General features: G+C 37.1%; 1 protein-coding gene across 4 annotated transcripts in view; it reads right to left on the minus strand.

Moving 5' to 3' along the window:
- Nucleotides 1-858: 858 nt before the first annotated feature.
- Nucleotides 859-25,359, minus strand: part of adcy6b (adenylate cyclase 6b) — a 32,918-nt gene continuing 8,417 nt past the window's right edge. For 2 of the 4 annotated variants that reach the window (XM_084098711.1, XM_084098712.1), the window contains exons 4-23: nt 13,104-13,253; nt 12,635-12,756; nt 11,663-11,774; nt 10,587-10,714; nt 10,331-10,489; nt 10,048-10,189; nt 8,684-8,812; nt 7,393-7,421; nt 6,961-7,108; nt 6,741-6,838; nt 6,546-6,633; nt 6,277-6,393; nt 5,456-5,611; nt 5,116-5,291; nt 4,769-4,795; nt 3,666-3,798; nt 3,294-3,557; nt 2,779-2,983; nt 2,508-2,632; nt 859-1,896 (exon numbers count right to left, since the gene is read on the minus strand). In XM_084098711.1, the coding sequence (XP_083954837.1) occupies nt 1,768-1,896; nt 2,508-2,632; nt 2,779-2,983; nt 3,294-3,557; nt 3,666-3,798; nt 4,769-4,795; nt 5,116-5,291; nt 5,456-5,611; nt 6,277-6,393; nt 6,546-6,633; nt 6,741-6,838; nt 6,961-7,108; nt 7,393-7,421; nt 8,684-8,812; nt 10,048-10,189; nt 10,331-10,489; nt 10,587-10,714; nt 11,663-11,774; nt 12,635-12,756; nt 13,104-13,253 (2,637 nt within the window). In that variant the 3' untranslated portion in view covers nt 859-1,767. The remainder of the gene's footprint in view (nt 1,897-2,507; nt 2,633-2,778; nt 2,984-3,293; nt 3,558-3,665; nt 3,799-4,768; nt 4,796-5,115; nt 5,292-5,455; nt 5,612-6,276; nt 6,394-6,545; nt 6,634-6,740; nt 6,839-6,960; nt 7,109-7,392; nt 7,422-8,683; nt 8,813-10,047; nt 10,190-10,330; nt 10,490-10,586; nt 10,715-11,662; nt 11,775-12,634; nt 12,757-13,103; nt 13,254-25,359) is intronic. The other 2 variants (XM_084098713.1, XM_084098714.1) reach the window with 1 other exon arrangement.

Here is a 25,359-nt window from a genome sequence, read left to right on the forward strand (position 1 = left end):
TGGCTTTTAAAATTGCTTGTAAAATCTTTTGACTTAGGCCAAATAAAATGGCCTAAGTCACACTCTTGACATAGGCCATTATACTACAGGGGTAGAAATGCATGATCTGTTCAACTGAGGATGTGGGGATTTTACCAGAGGTGGCCAGCATCATGAGGAGATGACTTATGCAAAAAAATCATTTTTGTCAAAAAATGACTTGGGCAATTATTTTAGGAAGGTGACGAAATGAAAAATTGCACAAACTAGTGTTGGGTGGATAAGGTATTGATACATTATTCTTTAATAAAACACCTAATATATAGATTTGCCACCTTTTCAATGAAAAAGATCCTGAAAGGTCAATGTACCCCAAACATATTTTAACTAAAAACCATATGTGCTTCTAAGTCCATGACAAGGTGAGAATGTTAAACATACATGTACATTCATATTGGAAATGCATGTTAAGGATGGGGAAGGATGTTTCTTGCAACACAATTATGAAGTCAAATATGCATCTGTGGGAAAGGTACAAAAATACTTTGCAGCAGTGCTAATTATGCATTTGACCAGTAATTGCATAAATTTAAAGAATGTTGACAAATGTGCAAGCATGACTAAGAGCGCTCATGACGAAATGCTGAAATGGATGTATGCTGCTGAACACTGTCAAACTAAAAACTTTGCAGTCCAGACACTTTTATCGGCAACCACTAAACTCAGCGGGCCTCTGTCAGCACATTTACTCATATTTACAAGGGTCTTAAGACGACTGTATATTTGCTGACCGTACTGTGCTGGAATTATATGAGGTCTTGGTCATATTTGGGTTCTTTTTTTTCATTAATTTCTACAGGAATGAATTGAGATCTGAAATTTGTATTACACATTTATGAATGTCAATGAGAGGGAAATAACATCTGTTAACAAATGAACACAGAAATGTGAAACATATAATCTGATTAGCACTTAAACTGGCAACAATCAATTTTAAATTCACTTTATAAACCTCACAGTGAGCTATTATGCCCTTTAAAGATGACACACACACACATTCACACACCTTCCACACACAAACAAAAAAGTAAATGAACATGACTAAGCAAATTTGTCCAACACCATTCTTGTCCTTCATTTAAGTTACCTCATTTATACACAAATACTAAAAGGGAAAAACAGGTTGATCACTTAATTAATCATACAAACAAACTGTAAATACAAGTCACTGTAATTAGGATTCCTGTTCCTAAGGCCTTCAAAGAAGACAGACATTTTTTGCTTTAGTGTTTATAATAGAGTACGGCCGGTAGTGACGAGGCCAAAAAAGGAAATCCAGACAATTGAATAACACTTGTTCAGACATTTCAAACAGTTTCCAGACGTGTTTAGTGTTCCTATTTCAAATGCTTTGTTCTTTGGTCGGTTTCTTCTTGCTTCTTGATGCTTGCATATATAATCATTTTTTATTTACATGTTTTAAAACCTGTCAACATAAATAAAGAATTCAAATTTTGGTATGGAAGAAGTCTTTCCCACAAAATAAAAATCAAAACCAAGCTTTCTTCAAAGTCATCTCCATCTAAGGCAAAAGTTCTTCATTAAATCTTTCAGGTAGAGCGTACCTCATTATTCCCAATAGGTGCATATATAAATACCACACATGCCCACTAATGCTCGTGAGCGAGAGAGCTTATGAGTGGTTATATTTGGATCTGCTCAAATCCCATTCAGAGCATTTTGTTGTCCTTCCTGCATTTCAGTGCATTGAGAGGCATTTGGTCAGTGTTAACTGCAGGCAGGACCACTGTTGAGGAAGTAAGTGGTCATGTCTCCTTTCCCCTTCACTTTCACCAGTCCACGACACTCCAGCTGATAGCCCTTACTTTCTAGTACATGGTACAAGTCAGTGGTCACCTGTAGGAATAAGGAACATTTTATTATACAGTGAATGCAATTCTAATTAGCCAAAAATGAAAGGTGAAGTGCATAATTTCTGCAGCACCAAAGGGAATTGCAAAAATAATACTAGTTTTCAAAAAAACAATCCAACTGTCTGCCATTGGTCGGATAAACAGATAGCCCCGCCCCAAACTCAGACCATTGTTTGAACCAATGTTACTATGCCAGGCTGGTTGGGATGCCAAACAAAAAGAGTAATGTTTTGAAACCACCACAGAGCCACAGTGTTTCCACTTTTCAGGGAAATCAACCAACAAAGCCTTGCTTACTTATAGTTAATTCTACATATTTAACTGGTGTAGTTTTTCAATTTTCAAATTTAATTTGAAATTACTTTTAAGTAACTAAGTAGCTAAAAACTACAAAAATCACACAAAACTCCTGCAATGTTGAACTGCAACTGCAGCAACATGAAGATAGAGGGCAGCACCATCTTTATGAATGCAATCTTGAACATAGCCATGATCCATTCTGACTTTAAATGATGTAAATGAATGGGGGATTCTCAATAATGTTTTGCCAAAACTAGTCTTGTATAAGTAAAGAGTTTATTATGTTGTGATTACCTGGATATGATCGGGAACACCTGTGCTGTCCATTCGACTGGCCACATTCACGGTGTTGCCCCATATGTCATACTGAGGCTTTCTGGCTCCAATCACACCAGCAACCACTGGCCCCATGTTCAAACCTGTGGAGAAAATACATGTCGTCATTGTCTGCTCTTACATAGTAGCTCTGAGCCTCTGAGAGCCTGCAAGACAATTTCTCAATATGGTATATGGTGTCTTCAGAACATGAATATTTTTCAGGTGTCCACGGTAAAGAATTACTTGCCTATCTTCATCTGAAAGTTGTTGAATGAGTGTTCGTTGATGTACTTCATCTGTTCTCGTAGCCTCATGGCATAGTCAGCCAGAGCTAGAATGTGTGAGCGGCCCTCTTTGTCGTACGTGGAGTCGTTCAATCCAGATGCTGCCATGTACGTACTACCGATAGTTTTGATCTTCTCCAATTGCTTATATTTCTCTTCAGAAATGATCTATTAACAGTAAAGAACATACAGAATAAGATCTCTAAAAGCTATTTTTTTTACATAAAGGTAGCAACACAGAAACATGTGGCAGCCTTGTTTGTCTTGGTAACATAATTATAATTCTATTTAGTTACAGAATAAATTAATCATGCATGACAAATACTTCTGGTATTTGGTAACTGAAAACGTTAGCTTTTGTGTGGCACATTTGCCTCCACACCATTAGGTGTCAGAATAAAGTCCAAGAGTACTGTAAAATCAAAGAGTTTTCTGAAATCATAAAACCATACTTCCGTTCTCATTTCAAACTTTTTACCTCATCAAAGTCAGCGATGATCTCATTGAGCAGTCTTAGGCATTCCACACCCTCATTGTTGGCCTCCAGTTCAGTGTAGAACTCCGAGAAGTTGCTGATAGACGCAAACATAACGGCCACACATTCACATGACTGATAGTAAAGCTCATCGTTTCGACGTTCTCGTGCGAGGAAGTGGGCAGCCACATCTTTGGGCAGGATGTTGTGAAGGAGACGGCGGTTGTAGGCCTGCAGCTCCTCCATCTCCTCTTTCTCTTCAGTGGCCTGGTGAAGAATAACAGCAGATAAGTCACCGATCATGCTGGGATCCAACTACTGGAAATGTATTTTTCGCTAAGTGATCAATTCAGAGACAGACTACAAGGGACACACCTGTAGCTTCCACAGGAAATCAAGGCGTGCGGTGGACTCGACCTGCTGTGCGTGCAGATAGAGAGCCAGCACAAACACAGTGAGGACGACTGGAATCGACACCCTCAGAGACACTTTAGTCACCGTTTCCTGGCTATGTGGGAAAAGAACAACACAAATAGATTAGAGTTTGCCAGAGACTGAGCAAAGAACATGACAAGAGTATTAGTTTGTTTGAACATGACAAGAGTTTTTTCACGTAGTGTTTTAGCGCAGCGCGTCTGTGTTGCACGTCACCACGTAGGCTCACTATTGGCTGACACTGGTCATGTGTGTGATGCGTGTGACGTGCAACACAGACGCGCTGCGCTATTACACTACCTGAAAAAACTCGAGGCCCAGAGAGAAGGAAATGAATAGTGGAATAAAGTCGTTATTTTTGGGGGTTTTTGCGCACAAAAAGTATTCTCGTTGCTTTATAAACTTAAGATTGAGCCACTGTAGTCACTTGGACTATATTAACGATGTCTTTAATGCATTTTCTGGGCCAGCAAGTTATAATGTCTTTAGAAGCCTATGGAGAAGTGATCCAGCTCTCAGATTTAATCCAAAATATCTTAATTTGTGTTCCGAAGATGAACGAAGGTCTTACGGGGTTGGAACAACATGAGGGTGAGTAATTACTGACAGAATTTTCATTTTTGGGTGAACTAACCCTTTAAGCATTTAAAGTGGCAGATGATAAAACTGCAGCGAGCGCCAATAATAAACAGAACATTCTCGTCCGCTGATGTGGACACAATATAGTTATCGTTATAGTTATATTTGAAGTAATTGTTATCGGTGTGAATGGGCCTTTACACTAAATTTAGGGTATACATTTACATTTTAGCAGTTCTTGCTTTCTCTGGGAATCAAACCCATAATGTTGGCACTGCTAGCGCCATGCTCTACTGTTTGAGCTTCGGGAAAGCCCAATTTAATAGCTTTAAAACATACTGAATGAATTGAGACAAATACACACTACATGCAAACATTGGAATCTAATAACTCGTATTCTAAAGCTCCTTCTGTCTTTGAACTCTCTTATATTCATGGAAAAATAAAGCATGACATTAACTCACCAATAACTTGTTTCATTGAAAGAATACCTGCGTAAGACAGACAAATTCCATTAGTGACCAACATGACCCACTCAACATATACCCCTACTAATGATAAATGAGCATAAACACCAAGAAAAATAATGCTACTATATGGGTAATTTACATTAAATGGTACCATTTGTCCCCATATATAATGAAAGGGTTAGTTCATAGATGAAAAATGAAAATTTGGTCAGTACTTTGTACTGATGATACTGTAGAAAGGCTTGTAGTGTGTGTGTGTGTGTGTGTGTGTGTGTGTGCACATGCCGACACATCTACTCTATATGTTAGCAGAGAATATCAGTAGTGGGAACAACACTCACAGTGCATTGGCGGTGACCAGCAGGTCGGCGTTGTCCAGGAGACTGGCTAGGGGCCACTCCACTAGCAGCAGAAAGCAGACCTGGATGAAGAGCATGAGGACCAGCTTGCCTATACTGCTGATGTGCAGGTACACAGAGCAGCACAGCAGAGTCAGCAGCACACTGTATGTGAAATACTGGGAGCACAGGAACACAACCAGTCAAGACCATCATTCTGTTACCATGACAACAAGGGCAAATCAAGTTGTAGAAATTCTACAAACACAATTTTTCACTCAGTCTCAGTGAGCGAGAGAGTATCTGAACACAGTAGGGAGACGTCATATATGTACACACTGACCTCGGGTAAAGGACATGCTGAAGGCTGTTCGGAACACAGGAAGAAAGTGTCCCTTGCTGGCCCAGTCAGATTATACAGCAAACACAGCGTGACTGAATCAGAAATATTCAGCTGTCCAGCCATACATTCCAGCAGATCCTCCAGGTCACAGGTAAACTGAAAAGATATTAAAAATTAGAAGTACAAAGCATAACTGAAAAGCTAAACATATTTTTTAATTAAACATAACGTTTTTTCCAGTCGGTAATCAGGCTGCAATGTGTGTTAATTCAGCATATAATTCATTTTAACAATATTTAATAATCCATAAATATTTGTCCAGGTTATGACTGGAAAAATGCTGTCATCTCCTCCTACTGAGAACTGAAGTAATTGAAATAAATGCACTACTACTATCTCTACTACTACAACCTCTACTACTTCTACAACTAATTCTATTACTACTACCTCTACTACTTATACTGCTACTGCTACTACTACTACTACTACTACTACTACTACTATTATCTCAACTACTTATACTACTACCTCCACTACTTATACTACTACTACTCCTTTTACTTCTTTTACTAATTTTACTAATTCTACTACTACTACTCCTACTACTACTACTACTACTACTAATAATAATAATAATAATTGCATAACTAAATATTAAAAAATTAATCAAAGTTAAATTAAATTCATTCCAGAGTTTAAAAATCTTATTGAATGAGTGCTGGTATTATGTTATTGGTATTATGAGTGTTGAATTATACTGATGAACAGAAAAAACGAACAAACATTTTTTTCAGACAGCAACAAACTGATGAGAATCCTACCATATTAACAAAGGCAGAAATAAAGAGAAGCAGAATCGTAAAGACTCCAACGAGCGTGCTGTTGATGCGGGATTGAACGATCCTCTTTGACACTGTCTGCAAGCTAACTGGGAAAAGCTGAAATAAGACACAGTAACAAGAGAGACAAAAAGGGAAAAAGCTTTGAATAAATCAGAAAGCACCTTCATTTTCAAAAGAGTCATTAATTGCACATTAATTTGAATTGAAATTGCTAGATTTCTAGATTTTCGAGTGAGGCAGTGACTGACCTTAGCGCAGGAATAAATGGCACATATAAAGAGGACATGGGCGAGAATAATAAAGATGCTGATGAACATGCCCAGCATTAACGGTGTACTGCAAGACAAAATCCACAACATCATTCAAACATACAGCAAATAAAGAGCTCAACATTAATTCAAATTCCTTATTATAATTAATATTAATAATTCAACACCACTCACTGTGGAAATATGATGATTTGTATAGAAACAATGAAGCAGAAGACAAGGAGAGTACATGCCACATAACCACCAAAACGATCATCCACCTTTTTTGAATACTAAAAGCACGGAAAAGGTGTTACTGTAAGATGTTCAAACATTTGTTCAGTACTCTGAGGTTGTAAATGTTGTTTTAGGGCTGGACAGTGTTAAATATATGTTTTACAGGCTGTCTATTGACCTTTTTCTCCAAAAACGGTGTTTGGAATGTGAGCAGGAACTTCTTGACGTGGTCTTTCCGCAGCTGGTTGATGCTGCGAGCATCAATGGCACGACCTAAAAACTCATCGACCTCGTCCTCTGGATTTAGAGCCTCTTGGGCACAGCGGCTGGGAAAAAGAACATACAGATGACAGCAAAAAAATTACATTAAATGTAAATCATTAAGGTACTGTATAACATCCATAAGGGGATGGCATAAAATGTAGGGTTTTTTTATTAGTGGTCGTAAAATTTGCTTTCCTGAAGTGAAACCTGGCCTAGAATATTTATTTGATGTTGGCTCTATCCTTGAGCAACTCACAGATTGTGAAAACAGCCTGTGAAATCTAACCCATAAGCCCCCGCAGAGCCAGAGAGAATGGATTTGTGTCCTAATAAAACCAGAACTCACTTATCTTTGCTGGAGGCTTCATCTATGCCCTGAAAACAGACAGGTAGATTAGTTACAGTGGGCAGTAAAAACACAGAGGAAGTAGAAAAACACATTGTGAGTTTCATCTCAGACAGCTCTGAAGCCAACCCCACAGAGCCACTGCCACTTTAATTAACACTCAGAGACTTCGAATTACATTCAGAGTCAGAGACTGAGAGCTTGACAGCAAAATGGGGAACAAATCAGGTTCTTGTTTTCCAGTAAAAACACTCTTAAAATGAGACCAAAATTTACTTGAGAAGCAAATCTAAGATAATATACTGTATTTTTTTAGTTTATAGTATAATCTGAATATATTAACATATGGTGCGTTTAATTTACAGTATGTGTTGTATACATTTTATTTTAAGGAATAGAATTTAAAATCATTTTAATTTAAGTTACTCCAGTGGCAGTAATTATTTTTTGTTTACATGGAATCTCATCAATTCAAGATACACCTTTGCTTTAGTATTTTAGTTTATAGTAGGCTATATTTTGAATGTCATTCTACATTATATACAAACAAATAAACAATTTCATACATGTATAACAATTTTGCCTTAAGTAAATGTGTTTTAAGGATGTTTAGTTATTTTTACTGTTTTTTTTTTTTTCTTTAAATTATACCTCATGAACACTTACTTGATAAGCAAAACTATCTAAGATATTGTATTTTAGTTTATGGCATATTTTTTATATATTATAATATAAACAATCATTAGCCACCAATAAAACAGTAAAAAAAAAAAAAAAAAAAAAACATAAATCTTACTAATACAAGATACAACTTTGCTTCAAGTAACTTATTTTTATGGATGTTTAGATATATTTTTACATGAAATACTGATTTAAAATATTCTATTCTATTTTTAATATATTAAACTATTGGAAAATGAATTAAATTCTTTACATGTAATTTCTTGTAAAAAATAGAATAAAAATTCTTTACATGTAAATCATATGAAAAAATTATTTGGCCATATTGTGCATTAGATTTAAAAAAATTCCCTCACTAATTAATACGGTCTGACACAATATTTATTTGTCATGCTATTACTGTCCCTGTTTTTTTTCTTTGTGACACTGATGGAAACCAGAAAAGTCATCGCCTGGAAAAGGGAAAAATCAATTCGCACATAGGCAGTGCCAAGCTCCGGAGAAAATGGCTTCAGTTATGACTTGTTGCTACACTCATAAAGAAGTGCAGGGGAGATCAGTCAGCGTGAGCCGTCAGAGGCGGAGTGAGAGTGGATGGAGCAGAGCTCACCATCTGTCTGAAAACTTTGGAATCTTTAGTCCTGGAGAAAGATCTGTCAGGAACCCACCGCGGCATCAGACCCTCTGAAGAGTTGGCTCTAGCGCGCTGCATCTTAGCCATCAAGGCTTTTTCCTCTTTCTGCAAGGGAAATTTGGCACAAAGGCATACGCACAGGAAATTAAATAGTACTACAGCAAGCTCAGATAAATAGAAATTTTATTGATCCCCAAAGGGGAATTCAGTCATTTGCATCAGGGCATTACAAAACACAGCCCCCCCCCGCCACCAAATACGATGCAATCGAGATCCCCTGTTCAAGAATTTGCAGGGACCAGGGGTTAGCAATTACTTTTTGCAATGAGTTTGTTTGTAAATAATAGGGCTGCGCTGGTCAACTTTACAACCGCCCCATCGCGGCGCCCGAGTAACAATGGCGGTTGTATGACAAAACCCATTTTTATGTATGTAAATGCTGTTTTATGTGAATATCACGACACAAGTGAAGCACAAAGCTTTGTTTACAAAAGAAATAATAGGTTAGCAATTAAATATTACATCGCAACCATGGAAATGTGCCGAATGAGAGAGGTATATAAAGCCCATTTGTAATCTGTTTTGCGATCTGGTCAGCCGATTTTCCACGAATAGAACAATATTACATGAGTTATTCCATTGGACATGGAATCTTTTTCCCAAATCTTCACTCCAACTCACCCATTTTAGCAGGGGATTGTAAACATTTCTTCCTATCGTTCACTTTTAATTACTATATTCGCATCCTTTACTGTGGTTAAGTAAAACGCAGAAATTTAGTTTGGCTTTCTCTGGCTGCACGACATCAGATTTACCCTAAATGCCTTGCACCTGCAGAAGATCAAATTTGCACTTCAGACCTTTTACAACAAGTGCTGTTTGCTTTGGAACATTGGGAGAAGACATGAAGATTTTAGACAGTTAGAGATTGTCTCGGTCCAGCACGTGTCCCATAGCCCTCTCCAAGTTCAGAGCGGTATATATGACGACGCATTTACATTTTTGGGGAAATATAAAACTTATGTTTTTTCATTTATTATTTAACTTTCTTATATTATTTAGGTTACCATGATTTACTGATATTTATTTAAATATTTCACTGATGGAAGTGATAAAATAAACACGCACGTTTGTTACGAAACAGATGTTTGAGCCTCATTTATTTATTTATTTTTAGAATTCAAAATGTATTTAGGTCTAAGTTTTATACTGTATATGTGATACACACATCCCAACCACTGAACCACTGCCGGCAGTCGGTCAATTACCACCGCGGTCGTAAAAAAAAAACTGCCACTATCACAGTCAAAATAATGTCCATGTGTCTGCATGTTACTGACCCGTTTCTGACTGCAGCCCAACACCAAAAATGTCTCAATGTTGTTTTTATTCAAGTATGCATTTCTCTCCCCTCCATAACCTGGTTCCACTTCATAGTCACCATTTAAATACTGCAGTGTGGCTTTGGTGATGTGGATCCGACTGAAAAAATTCACAATGTAAGAATTTTAGTGCGGTAACTGCTTAACACAAATCTCTATTGTCTTTACAGCCAACTTTAAATATGAAACTTATTAATACGGATCAAATGATCACATTTTTAAGGGTGGTGTTCACTTTTACCCTGCTTGGCCTCCCGCCTCCATCTGGTTGGCCAGTGTGACATCATTGGACCAGACATCAAACTGCCATTTGCGCAGACCAAGCACCCCACAGTGCACGCGGCCGCTATGTATGCCCACGCGCATGTTCACGTTCACTCCTGTGACCTCTCGCACCAATCTGCACATGTAGCGAGCGACATACATGTTTATTAATCGAAAAACGTGTTGTTGAGGAAGAGAGATCGATAGAGAAAATGATGTTAAGACAAACTTACGATATGGCCTCAATCATGTCCACTCCCATCTCCACACAGCAGTGTGCATGATCTGCCCTCGGCTCCGGAAGTCCAGACACACAGTAATAACAATCTCCCAAGATCTTGATCCGCAGACAGTGGTTTTCCTAAGAATTCAGACATAACACAGAAGATTTATGCAGTTATTATAGTAGAAATCCTCACTAATAGGATGCTATGATGTTCACATCCTTGTGGGTGGCTCCCAGAGTTTTTAGTAGCATATCGGCTAATAAAATAAAATAAAAATATTTGCATCAGTTGATATTACATATTTAATTGTGCATTCTAATTTTCATCTATTTTTACATTTAGATTAGCTTTGCTGTCATCTAACACTCCCTTAAAGTTACTCTTTAAAATCAGTAATAATTTAATTTAGCAAAATCTCCAAATGAATATCCATTTTTCATACTGTACATTACATGTTGCAATACCTAAATATACTACTAGCATTGATTTTAGCCTTTAGTTATTTTTAATGTACTGAGACAAAATAGTATAAATAAATATTATATGTTTTATTTAGACAAAATTGCAAAAATAGTATTTCGACCATAAAATGAAAATAATTGCTAGCTTGTCGATACTGGCCACAAAGGTAAAATTGGCACATCCATAGTTGTTAAGCTGCAAAAAAAGAATTTCTCAATGAGTTTATTTAGTCTTTTTGACTTTTTAACCCGTAAAAATATTATAAAATACTTAAAACAAGAACACTACATATGATACTATGACTTGTTTTAAGATAATGTATCTTTAACACAAATATATTTTGTCTTTAACTGATTTTTAACTTCTAATGAAAATCTAAAGAAACACTGCCAGAGCAGAAAAACAAAATAAACTCATATTAAAGATGCATTCTCTGAAAGTATCATTATTTTATGGAGAGATGCTTCAGGTAAACGTATCTTATCTAAAGTATTTTTAGATCTTTTAATTGGAAAATTAGACCAAACAAGGTCTGGGGAGTTTTATTAAGCACCAGGCAAAAAATCTAAGTTGCTTACAAGAACAGTAACACTAAAAATGAATTAATGTTATCTACTTACCCAAGCCAATTTATCAAAGCGAGCAAAAAGCTCATTAAGGGTCATCACCAGCTCCTGGGCCGTGCACTGAGACGCCAAACTGGTGAAGCCCTCAATGTCCGCAAACAGGATACTGTTGAGAGGACAGACAGAAGACAAAGATAGACAGAGAAATTGAGATCAATAATCACAGAGCGCCTTGTCTGGGTCACTGAAGTTGGTTTGATGGGCTAAGCGAGAAAAAACATCGATTCAGTTCACTTTCTGAATGGAGGTTGGCCACTCTCAATACTTTAGTCTATCCTTCAATTAGAAAAGCATGACTTGGCTGGTGTCCTTAAAGCCCTCGTAGCCATGAGAAGGATAGTCGGTCATCAACTACAATTTAAGACATGACAGAATGGACACACTGTATGGACAACATTATCGTGCGGCAATAGATGGCACTGTTGCCTTCATAAATGGCTGATAAAATTCACAACATTTGGAAAGCAGGATTCCTACACGGCCCGTGACATTTAGCATTTTCACACATCCAAGTTTTCCTAGCACAGATGCTTCAAGCTGGCTTGGATTATGCAGGACAACATGTTCATCAAGCCCTGAATTCCACACGCTCCAGATATGTAACTGCTTTACAGAAGTGGCTCGCTGTCATTTCACGCAGCTTTATGTTAATTGATTGTGTAACTTCTGGTATATCATAACAAGTTGCTGTATCCCAACTTGACCCTCAGAGAAAAAAAACGAAGGAAAGTCATGTCTCAAGGACTGCGAGTTCGCTAATCTGCGTTTAAGCATTCAACATAGCTTCAGCCTTTGGAAAGATAACCTTAAGCGGTATCAGTGTCTAATGTGTCTGTGTTTTATCCAGGCTTGTCACCTGCTTTAATCACGTGGGTGCTGATTGTTATAACAGTGTCGGTTCACATTCGGGAGGTGTGAGAACAACATTGGCATCATTACCATGCACTGGTCTTGGCATTTGTGTACCTGACGTTGTCGTGTTTCTGGATGTAGATCTTGTGGAACATCATATCCTCTTTCTTGGCGTTGATGTCTGCCTTCATCTCCATGGCAACGTGCCTTGGCAACACGGAGAGAAGCAGGCGCTCCTGGATCAGGTTTGAGATGACACCAGTGAGCATGTGTATAAGTACACATATACATATAAATATATATCGGAATTGACAAAAAAAAAAAAAAAAAACTTCCATTTTCCCCTAAATTCCCTTTTTGAAAAGTATGTTTTTTCTTGAAAAATTTAATTTTTCTATTATCGATCATATATAGAGACGTCTGTCTATGTGTATGGTTGAATCTGCTGTGCTTTACTTTTCTCACTAGGATTTACTGTGCTAAGACCTAAAGCACAGCATGCTATCAGCATGCTTCATGCACATTCATGAGGTTAACGAGTGTGGCCGGGTAGGTGTGTTTGTGTACTTGAGTGCTTGCCAACCTGCTGCTGGTTCTCTCTCTGAAGGTGTATTCTGGCTTGGATGTATCCTCTGGTCTCCTTGAAGGCCTGTCTCTGAGACACCTCAGCTGGGTAGTGTGTGCAGATGCCAATGATGTTGGTGCACAGGAGAATCACTGCATTGGCACATAGCTACGCAGAGAAAGAAAGAGAATAGTAAATTATGAATTCTGGACAAAGAGAGGGATGTGGAAAAAACATCAGACTGTTCCTGTTTGCGATCAATGATAGAGATTTAAAGCTCACTCCTTTCAACATTTGTGTTTTAAAGCTCACTCCTTTCTCGGTGTGTTTTAAAGGAGGGCAGAGACATGCTGATTTTGATGTCACGAAAATGGCTCATTAATATTAACCAGGTCATTCACTTATTAGAGAGCTTACAGCTTGGTTAAAATAAAGCTGCACCTTCATGGTGGTAGCCATCATGACTGACTGACTGATAGATAGAAACATTTAAAATAATAAAATAAAATAATAAAGAATACTAAATAAAAGTTTGTAATAATGTTGCAATTAATTAATTATATATGCAACCAAAAATGCATATATAGATAATAAATAAATAAATATGTCTATGCCCCACACAACTAATTGGGGAAAAAACAGAACATGAACACAGAACAAGTGATTATGAATCTTTTCCAGTCTAGAAGGAAAACCAAGAAGGATGGATGTCTTTCTATTTCAACCATGTCTGACTACATATCATGACATTTTTTTGCCTTATTGAATGGGAAAAGGGTGACTCTTGTCATGTACAGTCCTAAATGTTCTTACTTGTGAAACACATGACCTCGGAGGATCCAGCTACCATTCCCTATGATCATTATCACATTAATGAACATAGAACAGAGACCACAATGCATCGGCCATGAGCTCCACAGAGGTGGGGTGGGGTATCTCTGACTGTCTTACTGTAGTACTTACTCATTCACTTATATAATTCATACTGAACACACACAATTTCAGGGATTTTAGATTAAGGAAATGGGAACTTCTATGGAGTGTGGAAACAGTCTGTATCAAAAAGACATAATGAATGAATCAAGTTGCTTCACAACACCAAATGCTTTGAAAATGCTTGGAAATCCATATCTCTGAGGATGTGATTAAAAGTGAAACAAAACAAAAAAGTAAAAGTCAAAACATGCCCTCCCTTGTCCTTCAGCTGCAATCAGTTCCATGTGTGTTTATCGGGGGGGGGGGGGGGGGATAATTAATATCGTATATTAATTATTGTGAGCCAATCCCAGGCTTTACTAAAACAGCTTATTATTTTTTATTCTAATTCAATTAATTAGCAGTTCATATATATTTTACAAGCAATTAAAACAAACACAACACAGTTACAGAGCACACAGAAATGTGGTCATAATGTCCAAGAACAGCTGAAGACCAATTAAATGTAATAGTGTAAGGAGTTAGGCCTGCTTTGTGCAGTAATCTGAAAAGCATTCAGCAATCAGCTTTGTGTTTCAGGTATTTTATCTCTATATCAGTACAAGGTTTAAATGGTATGCGGCCAAACCTGTGTTTAAGAGAACATAAGATGGTTTGCGGTCTTACTGCAAATGGTTTCTGAGAATTGCTAACAGTTACATGGACAACATTTTAATCAGTTAATCTCACGAAAAACATATCAAGGTCGCATGTCACCACAAATCAAAAGAAACTATATTTTGCTTCTTTTTTTTAAATCAAGCCTATTTTAAGATCTTTAAGATTAAGCCCATTTCTCCCCTAAATTCCCAGTACTGTAATGCGTCAGCTTTACTTTCCAGAGTGCTTGACTTTTGTATTGTCAATACAAGATCCTGACCAAAAATTGACCAATAACAAGCCTTCCCAAATCTTTTGTAGAGTCCAGCACTCTGTAAAGTTTACACCAGCACATCCCAAAGACTTTAAATAAATGTAATGTCTGGACTCAGAGGTGCCAATTCATGTGTGAAAATTATTCTTCATGCTCCCAACCATTCTTTCATAATTTGAGCCTGATTCATCTTGACATTGTCATCCTGAAATATGGCCATGATATGTCTTCATACATGGTTGTATAAGAAATGAAAAGCTACACACTCCATCAGTTAAGGTTAGAAGAACTGTTGCCAAACATATAATATGCTAGAAACATAATACTCACTGCAATGATACAATCACAGACTCTTAAGCATTTACATACATACATACACACACACACACACACACACACACACACACGTCTACATCATCCTGTTGATGTGGAATTCATTTTCTAGGCCCACTAGACCCTTCTTGAGCAAGACTCTTTACTTCTGGCTATATGATACTGATGTCTCCATGTAGACAATGCTCCAGAGATAGTGCCTCTTCCTGGTCTCCTTGCATGGAAATGTTATCGGGTATCATAACATTAAATTAAATATTGAACATAACTGGGAACACACAAGGTCAAAAAGTGGGTTATTATGTGTAAGAGTACAGTTCTATTATCGACAACCCATGCAAACACATCTAGTCAATTTTCCATCAGTCAGAAACAGTTTGGCTGAGAGAATTTGTTAAGGCCTATTTCTTTGCAACAAGCATTTCTTCTTTGCCGAAGAGGAACGGTCTTTATTTATCCACTTGACAAGAAATGGCACAGCAGAGCTTCAGAAAAATAGCTCCACTCCCTCTTTCAAGTGCCCCTAGAGTCAATGTACAAACATCTTCAGATTTTAGAGCTCAGGAAGAAAAGCCAGACCCATCAGGCATCCATATGAGCAGATGACGTTATCAGTTTGCGTAATTTTAGCAATAAGGTGGGTTGTGTGGTCCATCTGCACAAGTTTTCCAAAACTAAAATGGCTGTTCCATTCCAGGGACACTTACTAACGCCAATGGCCCAAGACACCAAGCTGATTAGACACGGAAAATATGGGGATGTGGCCGCAGACACAACAGATTGCCAATTGTCCAACTGTGGTCAGAAAAAGCAAGCAACAAGATGTGCAGAAAGTAATCAACCAGGCAAGTAATCGTTCACCAACTTATTGTTTTTGAAAGAAGTCTCTTACGCTCAACAAGGCTTCATTTATTTGATAATAAAAATACAGTAAAAACAGCAATTTACTCCTGTGATGGCAAAGCTGAATTTTTATAGGATCATTACTCCAGTCTTCATTGTCACATGATCCTTTAGAAAGTATTCTAATATGCTGATTTGCTGCTGAAGAAACATTTCTTATTATCAACGTTAAAAACAGTTGTGCTGCTTAATATTTTTGTGGAAACTGTGATAAAAAATGTCTTGACCAATTTAATTTATTCTTGCTGAATAAAAGTATAAATCTCTTTTTTTAAAATTACCACAAACTTTTGAATAGTAGTATATGTATCATGCTCATAATTTAATTTAATTTATTCATTTTAATTTAAGTAATTGGGTAATCAGTTACTCATTTTTGATGTGTTAAACTACTCCACTACAAAATTACAAAATGCCAATCCATAAAATGTGCCAGTTTACCATAAACGTCATGGTTGCATTCGATCAGAAGCACTATCAGAAGTTAGCATTAATCTGCTAAAGCTTTTGTACTGATACATGACAAAGCCCACGTGCTTTATTCCTGTGATCTCCAATCTCCCGCCTCAGTTCATCTGTATTATTTCATCTATATCACACTGACTGGGAGTAGATCATATCAGTGAAATTTAAAAAAGCGGTTGACATTTCAACTGACAGATCTGACAAAAGAAATGTCACATGCTTTTACCTCACAGCAAAACTGATTAAATGAAACTGCCAGATCACTCACTGAGCATGTGTGTGTGTATAAGACAAGGAGCCACACAGTGCGCAGTCAGTCTCTCAGTGTTAGGGGACTGTGTGTTTAGAAATGTCAGAGAACAAAGACACTGCTATTTTATTTAATCATCATATTAAAGCTGACCTGAACTGAAACAGACTGAACCTTTTGTACCAGTGTGGAGGCACAACGAGCCAAAGCAGACTATGCCTTTCCAAATCTTCTGTATTCATTATATGAACTTGTGAAACCATTTCCTCTAATGCGAGGACTTTTCAGCTTGGGAGTAAGAATTTGTATACAGTACACAACATTTTTGCATCCAAAACATACCACTCATAATGTTGCTGACACACATTGTATGGAGCAAGGCTGGTGTGGGAAGAGTGTGGGATGATGGGATTTTATTCAGAGAAACTCTTTAACAGGGACTCTTTAACAGCCTTCCTCTTTAACAGGGACTTTTCCTTCCAAAGAGTCTAAACATTGGCTTATAAGGTGGTACACCGAAGCTTCTTCTGCTTGTAACAGAATTTAACAGTGCCACAAAGGTAGCTAACATGAAGGAGAAACGACTGAGAAACAGAAAGAAATACAGACTAACAAAATAATTATTGGCACACTGCGTATGATCAAGAGAAGCTCTTGCAATCTCCCCTGAAAGATGCAGAAATATATCACAGACTCTGAAGTCATTACATGTTTCATGACTATGATATAATGATGGTGTTTAAGATTTAAATGTGCCGTGGGGTCACATGACTCAAGAGTAGAGCAGAAATCCATCCAGATGTTGTTGCTGTCTTGGCAACCACGAGTTGAAAACATCAAGTTATATAGGGAGTGGTGTCACTTCCAGACGATTAACTTTGTCAAACATGACTTGTGCTGGGGTGGATTTATTCTCAGTTCACTTTGTCACTTTCTTGGAACAAAGGAAGTAATGAAGAAAGACAGAGAGGATTTTTTCTATTATTATTAAATTGTTTTAGTTTAAAATGTTACATATTGTTTTCAATAACTGAACATTTCCATTTGAAGGAAAGAAGGAAGGTAGGCACAAAGAAAAAGGAAAAAGACACTGAAAGGAAAGGAAAGGAAAGGAAAGGAAAGGAAAGGAAAGGAAAGGAAAGGAAAGGAAAGGAAAGGAAAGGAAAGGAAAGGAAAGGAAAGGAAAGGAAAGGAAAGGAAAGGAAAGGAAAGGAAAGGAAAGGAAAGGAAAGGAACGGAACGGAAAGGAAAGGAAAGGAAAGGAAAGGAAAGGAAAGGAACGGAAAGGAAAGGAAAGGAAAGGAAAGGAAAGGAAAGGAAAGGAAAGGAAAGGAAAGGAAAGGAAAGGAAAGGGAAGGAAAGGGAAGGAAAGGAAAGAAAAGGAAAGAAAAGGAAAGAGACTGGGACTTTGACACTAAGCTAAGTCATAGTTTGGGCCAAACTAAAATTGGTCTCAGCTGAGCAGTGAAGCCATTTAGTGAACTTTGAGAAAAATGGCAACAAACATCTGGAACTGGATCAAGGCCATGCAATAGATAAAGAAAGAACACTTATGAATTTATGTTTTAAAATCACGTGGCATATCTCCCAGAGACAAAGGGAGATTTTCAAAACAAAGCTTGACGCTAATGGCCCTCTTCATCAACCATCTTCCTTATTAGGATCATTTGGAAAACAATCACTGGGAGATTTCAATGTTTTCCTGACTTATTTTTTTTTCCGGGAACCCCACCCATACAGCATCTCAGTCCTGGCACAATACCACGGACCATCCTCAGGGAAGAACATGTTGTCTTGACGTTTGTTGCTGTGAGCTACAGCGTCCTGAAACCCCTCAAGCTAGGACCACTCAATACACTAACTACCACTAGCTCTCTCAGAGATAGAAACACTGATTGACAAAACGCCCACCACACACCAGCTTATTGGTGGAGAGGAGAGAGAGTAATGAAGTCAGTCAGTATATATGGGGATGATTAGGAGGCCATGATGGACAATGGGCAAATTTGGCCAGGATGCCGGGGTTAAACCCCAACTCTTTTTCCGAAGGACATCCTCTTCCATCATCATCTTCCTCTCTATATGCTTTATCCTGATACTGATACTGAATCTATGGCACAAAACATACCGTGTGATGAGGGTACTCCGACTCCCAACATGAAGAACATGCTGGTTCTTGAAAAAACTCAAAACTAAACTAAGTCATTTTAAATACTACAAGTGAATTTAGGCATAACATTATAAAAGCAAGAAAAATGGTTACTCATTTTGAGATTTGCTAAAGATACATTTAACAGTGTTATTAAATAATGTGCATACCAGATTACATTTTAAGCCATTATTCACTGAAATTATTGTCTGACTGCTTTGGTCACCATTGACTTTCATTGTATGGAAAAGAGCTGCTTGGGCACAGCTGCTATACCATAAGGATAAACTCTGTCAACCCTGATCTCAGGAGCCATTGCACAAAGCAAACAAATAAGATCAGAAGGAATTAGAGCAGGAGGAGTGGTGGAGAACGAGTGAGGATAAAAAAAAGAGAGGAGGCAGAACATCTAAATGAATAGATAAGTAGGCAAAACAGTCAGTTTCTGGGAAGTCGCTGTTGAGCGAAAGCTCTGGTTTCGCTGGGCTGTTACATAATATAGCCAAAGCCCTACTCGCACTGGAACTTGGCCCAGAAACGTAATATTATATACACAAGTATACACGCACAACCTTATGATAGGATTTAGTTAAAGGTCCAAGGAGGACTATATTGACAATTTAATCATGATGTTTATTTGAAGGGAATGTCAGATGCAGCTTGATGTGTTTGCAGCATGAATGAGAAAGCTTTTAAGTTTTAAGGTGGTCTGTGAACTGCCTTACCAAGCAAATTCCTGGAAGGAGTAACTCATAAAAACATATTTGACCTCGAATGAACTTGTCATAACTACTGAGGTCTCATCCCTACATCACTGACTGCATTCAAAAGCAGGCATATGAAAAGTAACTTTACGACAGAGCATTTTAAATGATTTATGGCAAATAGTTCATGGGGATTTAAAGTCCACTCATAAACATGAGGAAAAAACATTTGATGTGCAAGCGAAATGAGGTTAAGGTCAAAGCTTTTTTCCCCATTTAAAACAAATGTAGGCAGTCTTTTCCTCTATGTTCTACTATGGGATTGGGATGGTTTATTTCTTTATCATTCATAACAGTTTGAGGCCCCGGGCCCCTGATAGATTACCATGTCGGCCTGAAGAAAGAAGGAAATTTACAAATAGGCCACAGAGTCAGTCATCTGATTCCAGACTGTGAAAAAAAGCCCTCAGCAGTGCAAAAGATGCATTCGCCATTTATAGTGCAATAATTATCTCTTCAAAACAAACAGCTGTGAATTAGACGTATCCAGCAATAGTTCAACAGGCTTGATGCCTTTGGGCTCAGGACATATGACAGCTGTATACAAATGAATGATCAAAAACAGAAAGCCAAGGGAAAACAAACTGAGGATCCAAACAAACCAACAAATTAGCACTGACCTAAAAAGCTTCAGAGCGTGAGACTGAAATCTGGAGTTTTTACCTGTTTGTTCTAATGGTTAAAGGGATAGTTTTAACCAAAAAAATCTGTCATTATTTACTCACCCTCAATGTTATTTTGTTCGGTGGAACACAAAGAATCTTTGAAGAATTAGCTTGTGCCATATGTGACCCTGGATCACAAAACCAGTCTTATGTTGCACGGGTATATTTGTGGCAATAGCCAACAAAACATTGTATGGGTCAAAATTATAGATTTTTCTTTTATGCCAAAAATCATTAGGATATTAAGTAAAGATCATGTTCCATGAAGATATTTTGTAAATTTCCCACCTTAAATATATAAAACATTTATTTTTTGTGAATGGATGCAGCACTATCGCCAATAGAAATGGACAACTTTAAAGGCGATTTTCTCAATATTTCGATTTTTCTGTACCCTCAGATTCCAGATTTTCAAATAGTTGTATCTCGGCCAAATATTGTCCTATCCTAACAAACCATACATCAATGGAAAGATTACGTATTCAGCTTTCAGATGATGTATAAATCTCAGTTTAAAAAAAATTACCCATAAGACTGGTTTTGTGGTCCAGGGTCACATATAATATAACAGGTCATAGTGACCTGGGGCTGTCAAACACCACAAAAAGCCACAGAACATTATCAGTGCACCTTCTAATGTGATGCCTAAAGTTATTTGTAGCCGTCAAAATTATTTATATAATGAAAATATAAGAGTAATATTGGCAATAACAAAAATAAATTGTTGGTTTACACTACTGTTCAAACGTTTTGGTTCAGTTATAGCCTATATTTAAAAAAGAAATCTGAAAGAAATTAATACTTTTATTTAGCAAGTATGCATTAAATGGATCAAAAGTGATAGTTAAGGCATTTATAATGTTACCAAAAAAAATAATTTCAAATAAATGCTGTTCTTTTTAACTTTCTATAAATTATAAAAAATCCTGACATAATGTTTTCACAAAAAAATATTAAGCAGCTGTCAAATAACTGTTTTGAACATTGATAATACTAAGAAAGAAATGATTTTTTTTTTAAAGAATTTCTTATGATTATCAAGTGACACTGAAGACTGTAGAAATGGCAATTCAAGGTATAGCAAGAGCTTCATAATGTTTTTGGTTTTTTTAGATCTACTTTTCTCTTTCAGAAAAAATAACAGCATATGAGTTTGGAACAACATAAGAATGAGTAAATAATTGTAATTCTTTTATTTCATTTTGGGTTAACGGATGACAAAAACATAAATAAAAAAGATATAAAAGTGTCCCGTCGATGTTACTCCAATGTTACTGAAGTCCATAAAATAAATGTGTTCCTCCTTTTTATTCTGAGCCCTGTACTACTGTGCTCCAGGACTGCACTGAGGCTGTCTCTCACAAGCACGCAAGGTCAGACAAGCACAGTGACACAAGTGACAGGCACGTGACAAACACCTCCTCCTTCTCCTGCCTGGCATGGACATTATGTTTTGTTTACATACATACAAAGAGAAACTGTGTTTAAGAAAAAGTTCTCACAGGAAACCGCAATATTCCTGAGACACTTCAAAGCACCATGTCAGGAATTTCTTATCATTATGATGAACTTGGAAAGGGTAAAGTGGCACTGGGTAGTGCTCGACAAATTTACGTTGAACAGCAAACAGAGCATTTCTTCACACGAATACACAAGTAATCCAAAATAAAAATGGCATGAAAGTGAAGGCGTCCTAATCTAAGGATTATACTGTAGACATTAAGCTCTCAGTAGTCCAAGTCACAGAATTTAAGTCAAATGCCGAGGCAAATCAAGCAATTTCCTACAAGCAATGAGCCAAATGAAATGCCATACTGCTCTGAAATCTACTTAAACCTTTCAGAGTCCTCAATTCTCCGATGCACAGCAAAAGCACACAGGTCACCACAACGGCCTGAATCCAAAAAAAGATGGCCTGAAATCCCACAAAACATCAATTGGTCCTGATGAAACATACACTGAAAGAGAGAGACCTAAAGGTACAAAGGTGTGATACATAGAAGAGACAGACAACAGTGGAAATCAATAGTTTCCCCAGACGAAAAAGACAAGAATGAGAAAATGCATCAATACTTGAATAATCTGATGATTAGATTTAGATAATCAAAGGAGTGTGAAAATAAACCTGATTAAAATATCAACCTCCATCACCAAAATATAAAAGCATTTGCTCTCTGTCGTTAGAAACCTGTATGACTTGCTTTCTTTCGTGGAACACAAAAGAAGAGATTCTGACAACTAGGCTGCTCCTTTCCATAAAAAAATGACAGAAAACCACCATAAAAGTAGTCCATACGACTTGTGCACTATTTTACAATCCATATGATAGCTTTGGATGAGAAAAAGACTGAAATTTATGTCATTGTGAACTACTTTGAAGGTTTTTTTTAAATCCTTTATATTTGCCTCTGGCCTACAGTGAGAAGAAAACTCAATGACCTTAGCTGTAGAGCATAACACATATAGAGTTTTGATTCAAGTTTTATGTGGGTAAACTCTGGTGAAATGTTATGACTGACCATATTATTCGCTGCCTAATTTATTTTTTCTAACCCAGAGTGAAACACTAGAGAAATAAACAAGGAGGGAAAAGCACCACAGCCTGTGATAATTGCCGTTTACCACCATTATTGGAATCCTAATACATGAGCAGTCATTTATGAGCCTAATACAATTTGGCAGTCACAATGCTAAAACACAGTATTTGCTTTGAAAGAGAAAGTCCCGGTCATTAGGAAACCATAGAGTCTGCTATTACAGGCCTTGGCGTGACCCATGTTTGAAATGTTATTATTAGACATGCTATTATTATCACCTTTATCAACACACTCACATCATGTTCAACATTGTACTTATCATTAAATCCTAATTTATGACACCTCCTCCTGTGCCGATTAGTCAGGCACGGTGGTCCACCGCTCAGGGCAGAGCAAGCGCTAATCTTGAGGTTGACCCGAGGTCAGCCAGAAGTTTTGATTGATCGCTCAGCAGGCAAAACAGCTGTTGGCGCTACAATTTTGAGACACATTTAGCTTTAGCTTTTAGCTTTTTGCACTTGTTTGTGCTTTCTAAAATGAAATTTGGAGATTGCAGATGAGAATCATATAGAATTGAATGATTCAATGTTCATGAAAGTGATAGTTCACTCAGAAATAAAAGTTCTATCATTACTTAATCATGTCGTTCTAAACCTGAATGACTGTTTTTTGTCCATTCAATGAAAGTCAGTGGGTTTCAAATAACATTGGACCTCATTGACTTTTATTGTGTAGACAAGAAAAAAAAAACTGAGACATCAAAATATATTTTGTGCTCCACAGCAGAAAGAAATTTATATGGGTTTGGAATGACACGAGGTTGAGTAAATTACAGGGGAAAAAAAAGTTTTCACTGCAAAACAAGTGCTGCAAGTGACCTGTATTATTTGATGCTAAAAATTAGGAAATACAGCCAAATTATTATCAATTTAGCTGAAAAACACAATTTCAAGTGCTTATAATAAAGCTTCTTTTGAAAATGCCTCCAAAAATAATTCAAAAGCATTTTTTAAATGAGGCAGGTTCTGAACAAAAAACTGAAGACTATACAATTATTATATCAAACAAAGTACCAACAATTAGTGAGCCAAAATCATTCAAAACTCTTCAAATACTGCAATCTGATTAGTGACGCATTTTTTTCACCACTCTGAAACTACATGCCTATAAACCAGCATGACATAACCATAAGACTTTGATGTACAGTTAAAACGTGTGGCACACATAGTGCAGTAATCTGTTTCTCGGCTGCAGTAGAATGGCCATCGGCGCATCTCAAAACTACTCATCATATTGTACAAACAGGTTTTTCCCCCTGAGATAGCTACAGTACATGCTCCGGGCATCTGGCCAAAATGTCACTCTTTGCGGTTCACTTTATAACAGGTACGCTAACTAAAGTTGATTTCTGCTTCCATTAAACTTTTAGAACAATTCCAGAGAGTATAAAGTCAAAGTTTGTTCTCATCACTATGAATTTCCCTGGAATTTCACTTGAATGTTTTCAGGAATCAATAAAGTCTACATATTTGCTTGTGTGTGTGTGTGTGTGTGTGTGTGTGTGTGTGTGTGTCTGGCTATGCACCAGTTCATTTAGCTACTAAACACAAACGTGTAACCAGGTCTCAGGCTAAAAATAACATGTTCAGCTTGGTGTCTCTGAAAAAGGTGTTACATTTATGTCTTTAATTTGCTGGTCTCTTCATGAGCCTAGTTCAACCCCACGGGACAATGTTGGAACAAAAGGCACATAACAGGTGCTCTCATAGTTTGGACTCACACAGTGCCAGAGAAAACACAGAGTCTACAGTTTCTCCATATGACAAACAAAAAACATGCCTGTCAATAAGCAGTCAGTTGACCACACATTTTTTCCATTTGAACGACAGGCTTTACGTTACATTTTTTTTTCCATAAACAGCTGTAAGTGGGCGGTTATCCATAAAAGCCCATTCACACCAAGGACAATAATGATAAAGATATAATTAAAAAAATCTTTCTAAATATAAAAGAATAGAAGAGTTCACTCAACTATAAAGACAACTGCACAGAGAAACGATATAGTTGGAATCACTTTCAGAATGATATTTTCCAGCTGATGAATGATAAAAACATTGACAGCCAATCAGATTGGATCCTGCTTTGGATCCTGAACTAGAGCATTTAAAGTGACAGACACAAAACTGCAGTGCGCCTATAATAAACAAACATTATCGTCCGCTGGTGTGAACTCTAATATAGTTATTGTTATAGTTATATTTATAGTTATTGTTTTTGGTGTGAACAGGCCATAACATGACACTTTTTAAATTAATATCAAATTTATTTATTTTTTACATTTATTTGTTTTTATTGGAAA

This window comes from Abramis brama (assembly GCF_963993115.1).
Source record: "Abramis brama genome assembly, chromosome: 22".
Taxonomy (NCBI): Eukaryota; Metazoa; Chordata; class Actinopteri; order Cypriniformes; family Leuciscidae; genus Abramis; species Abramis brama.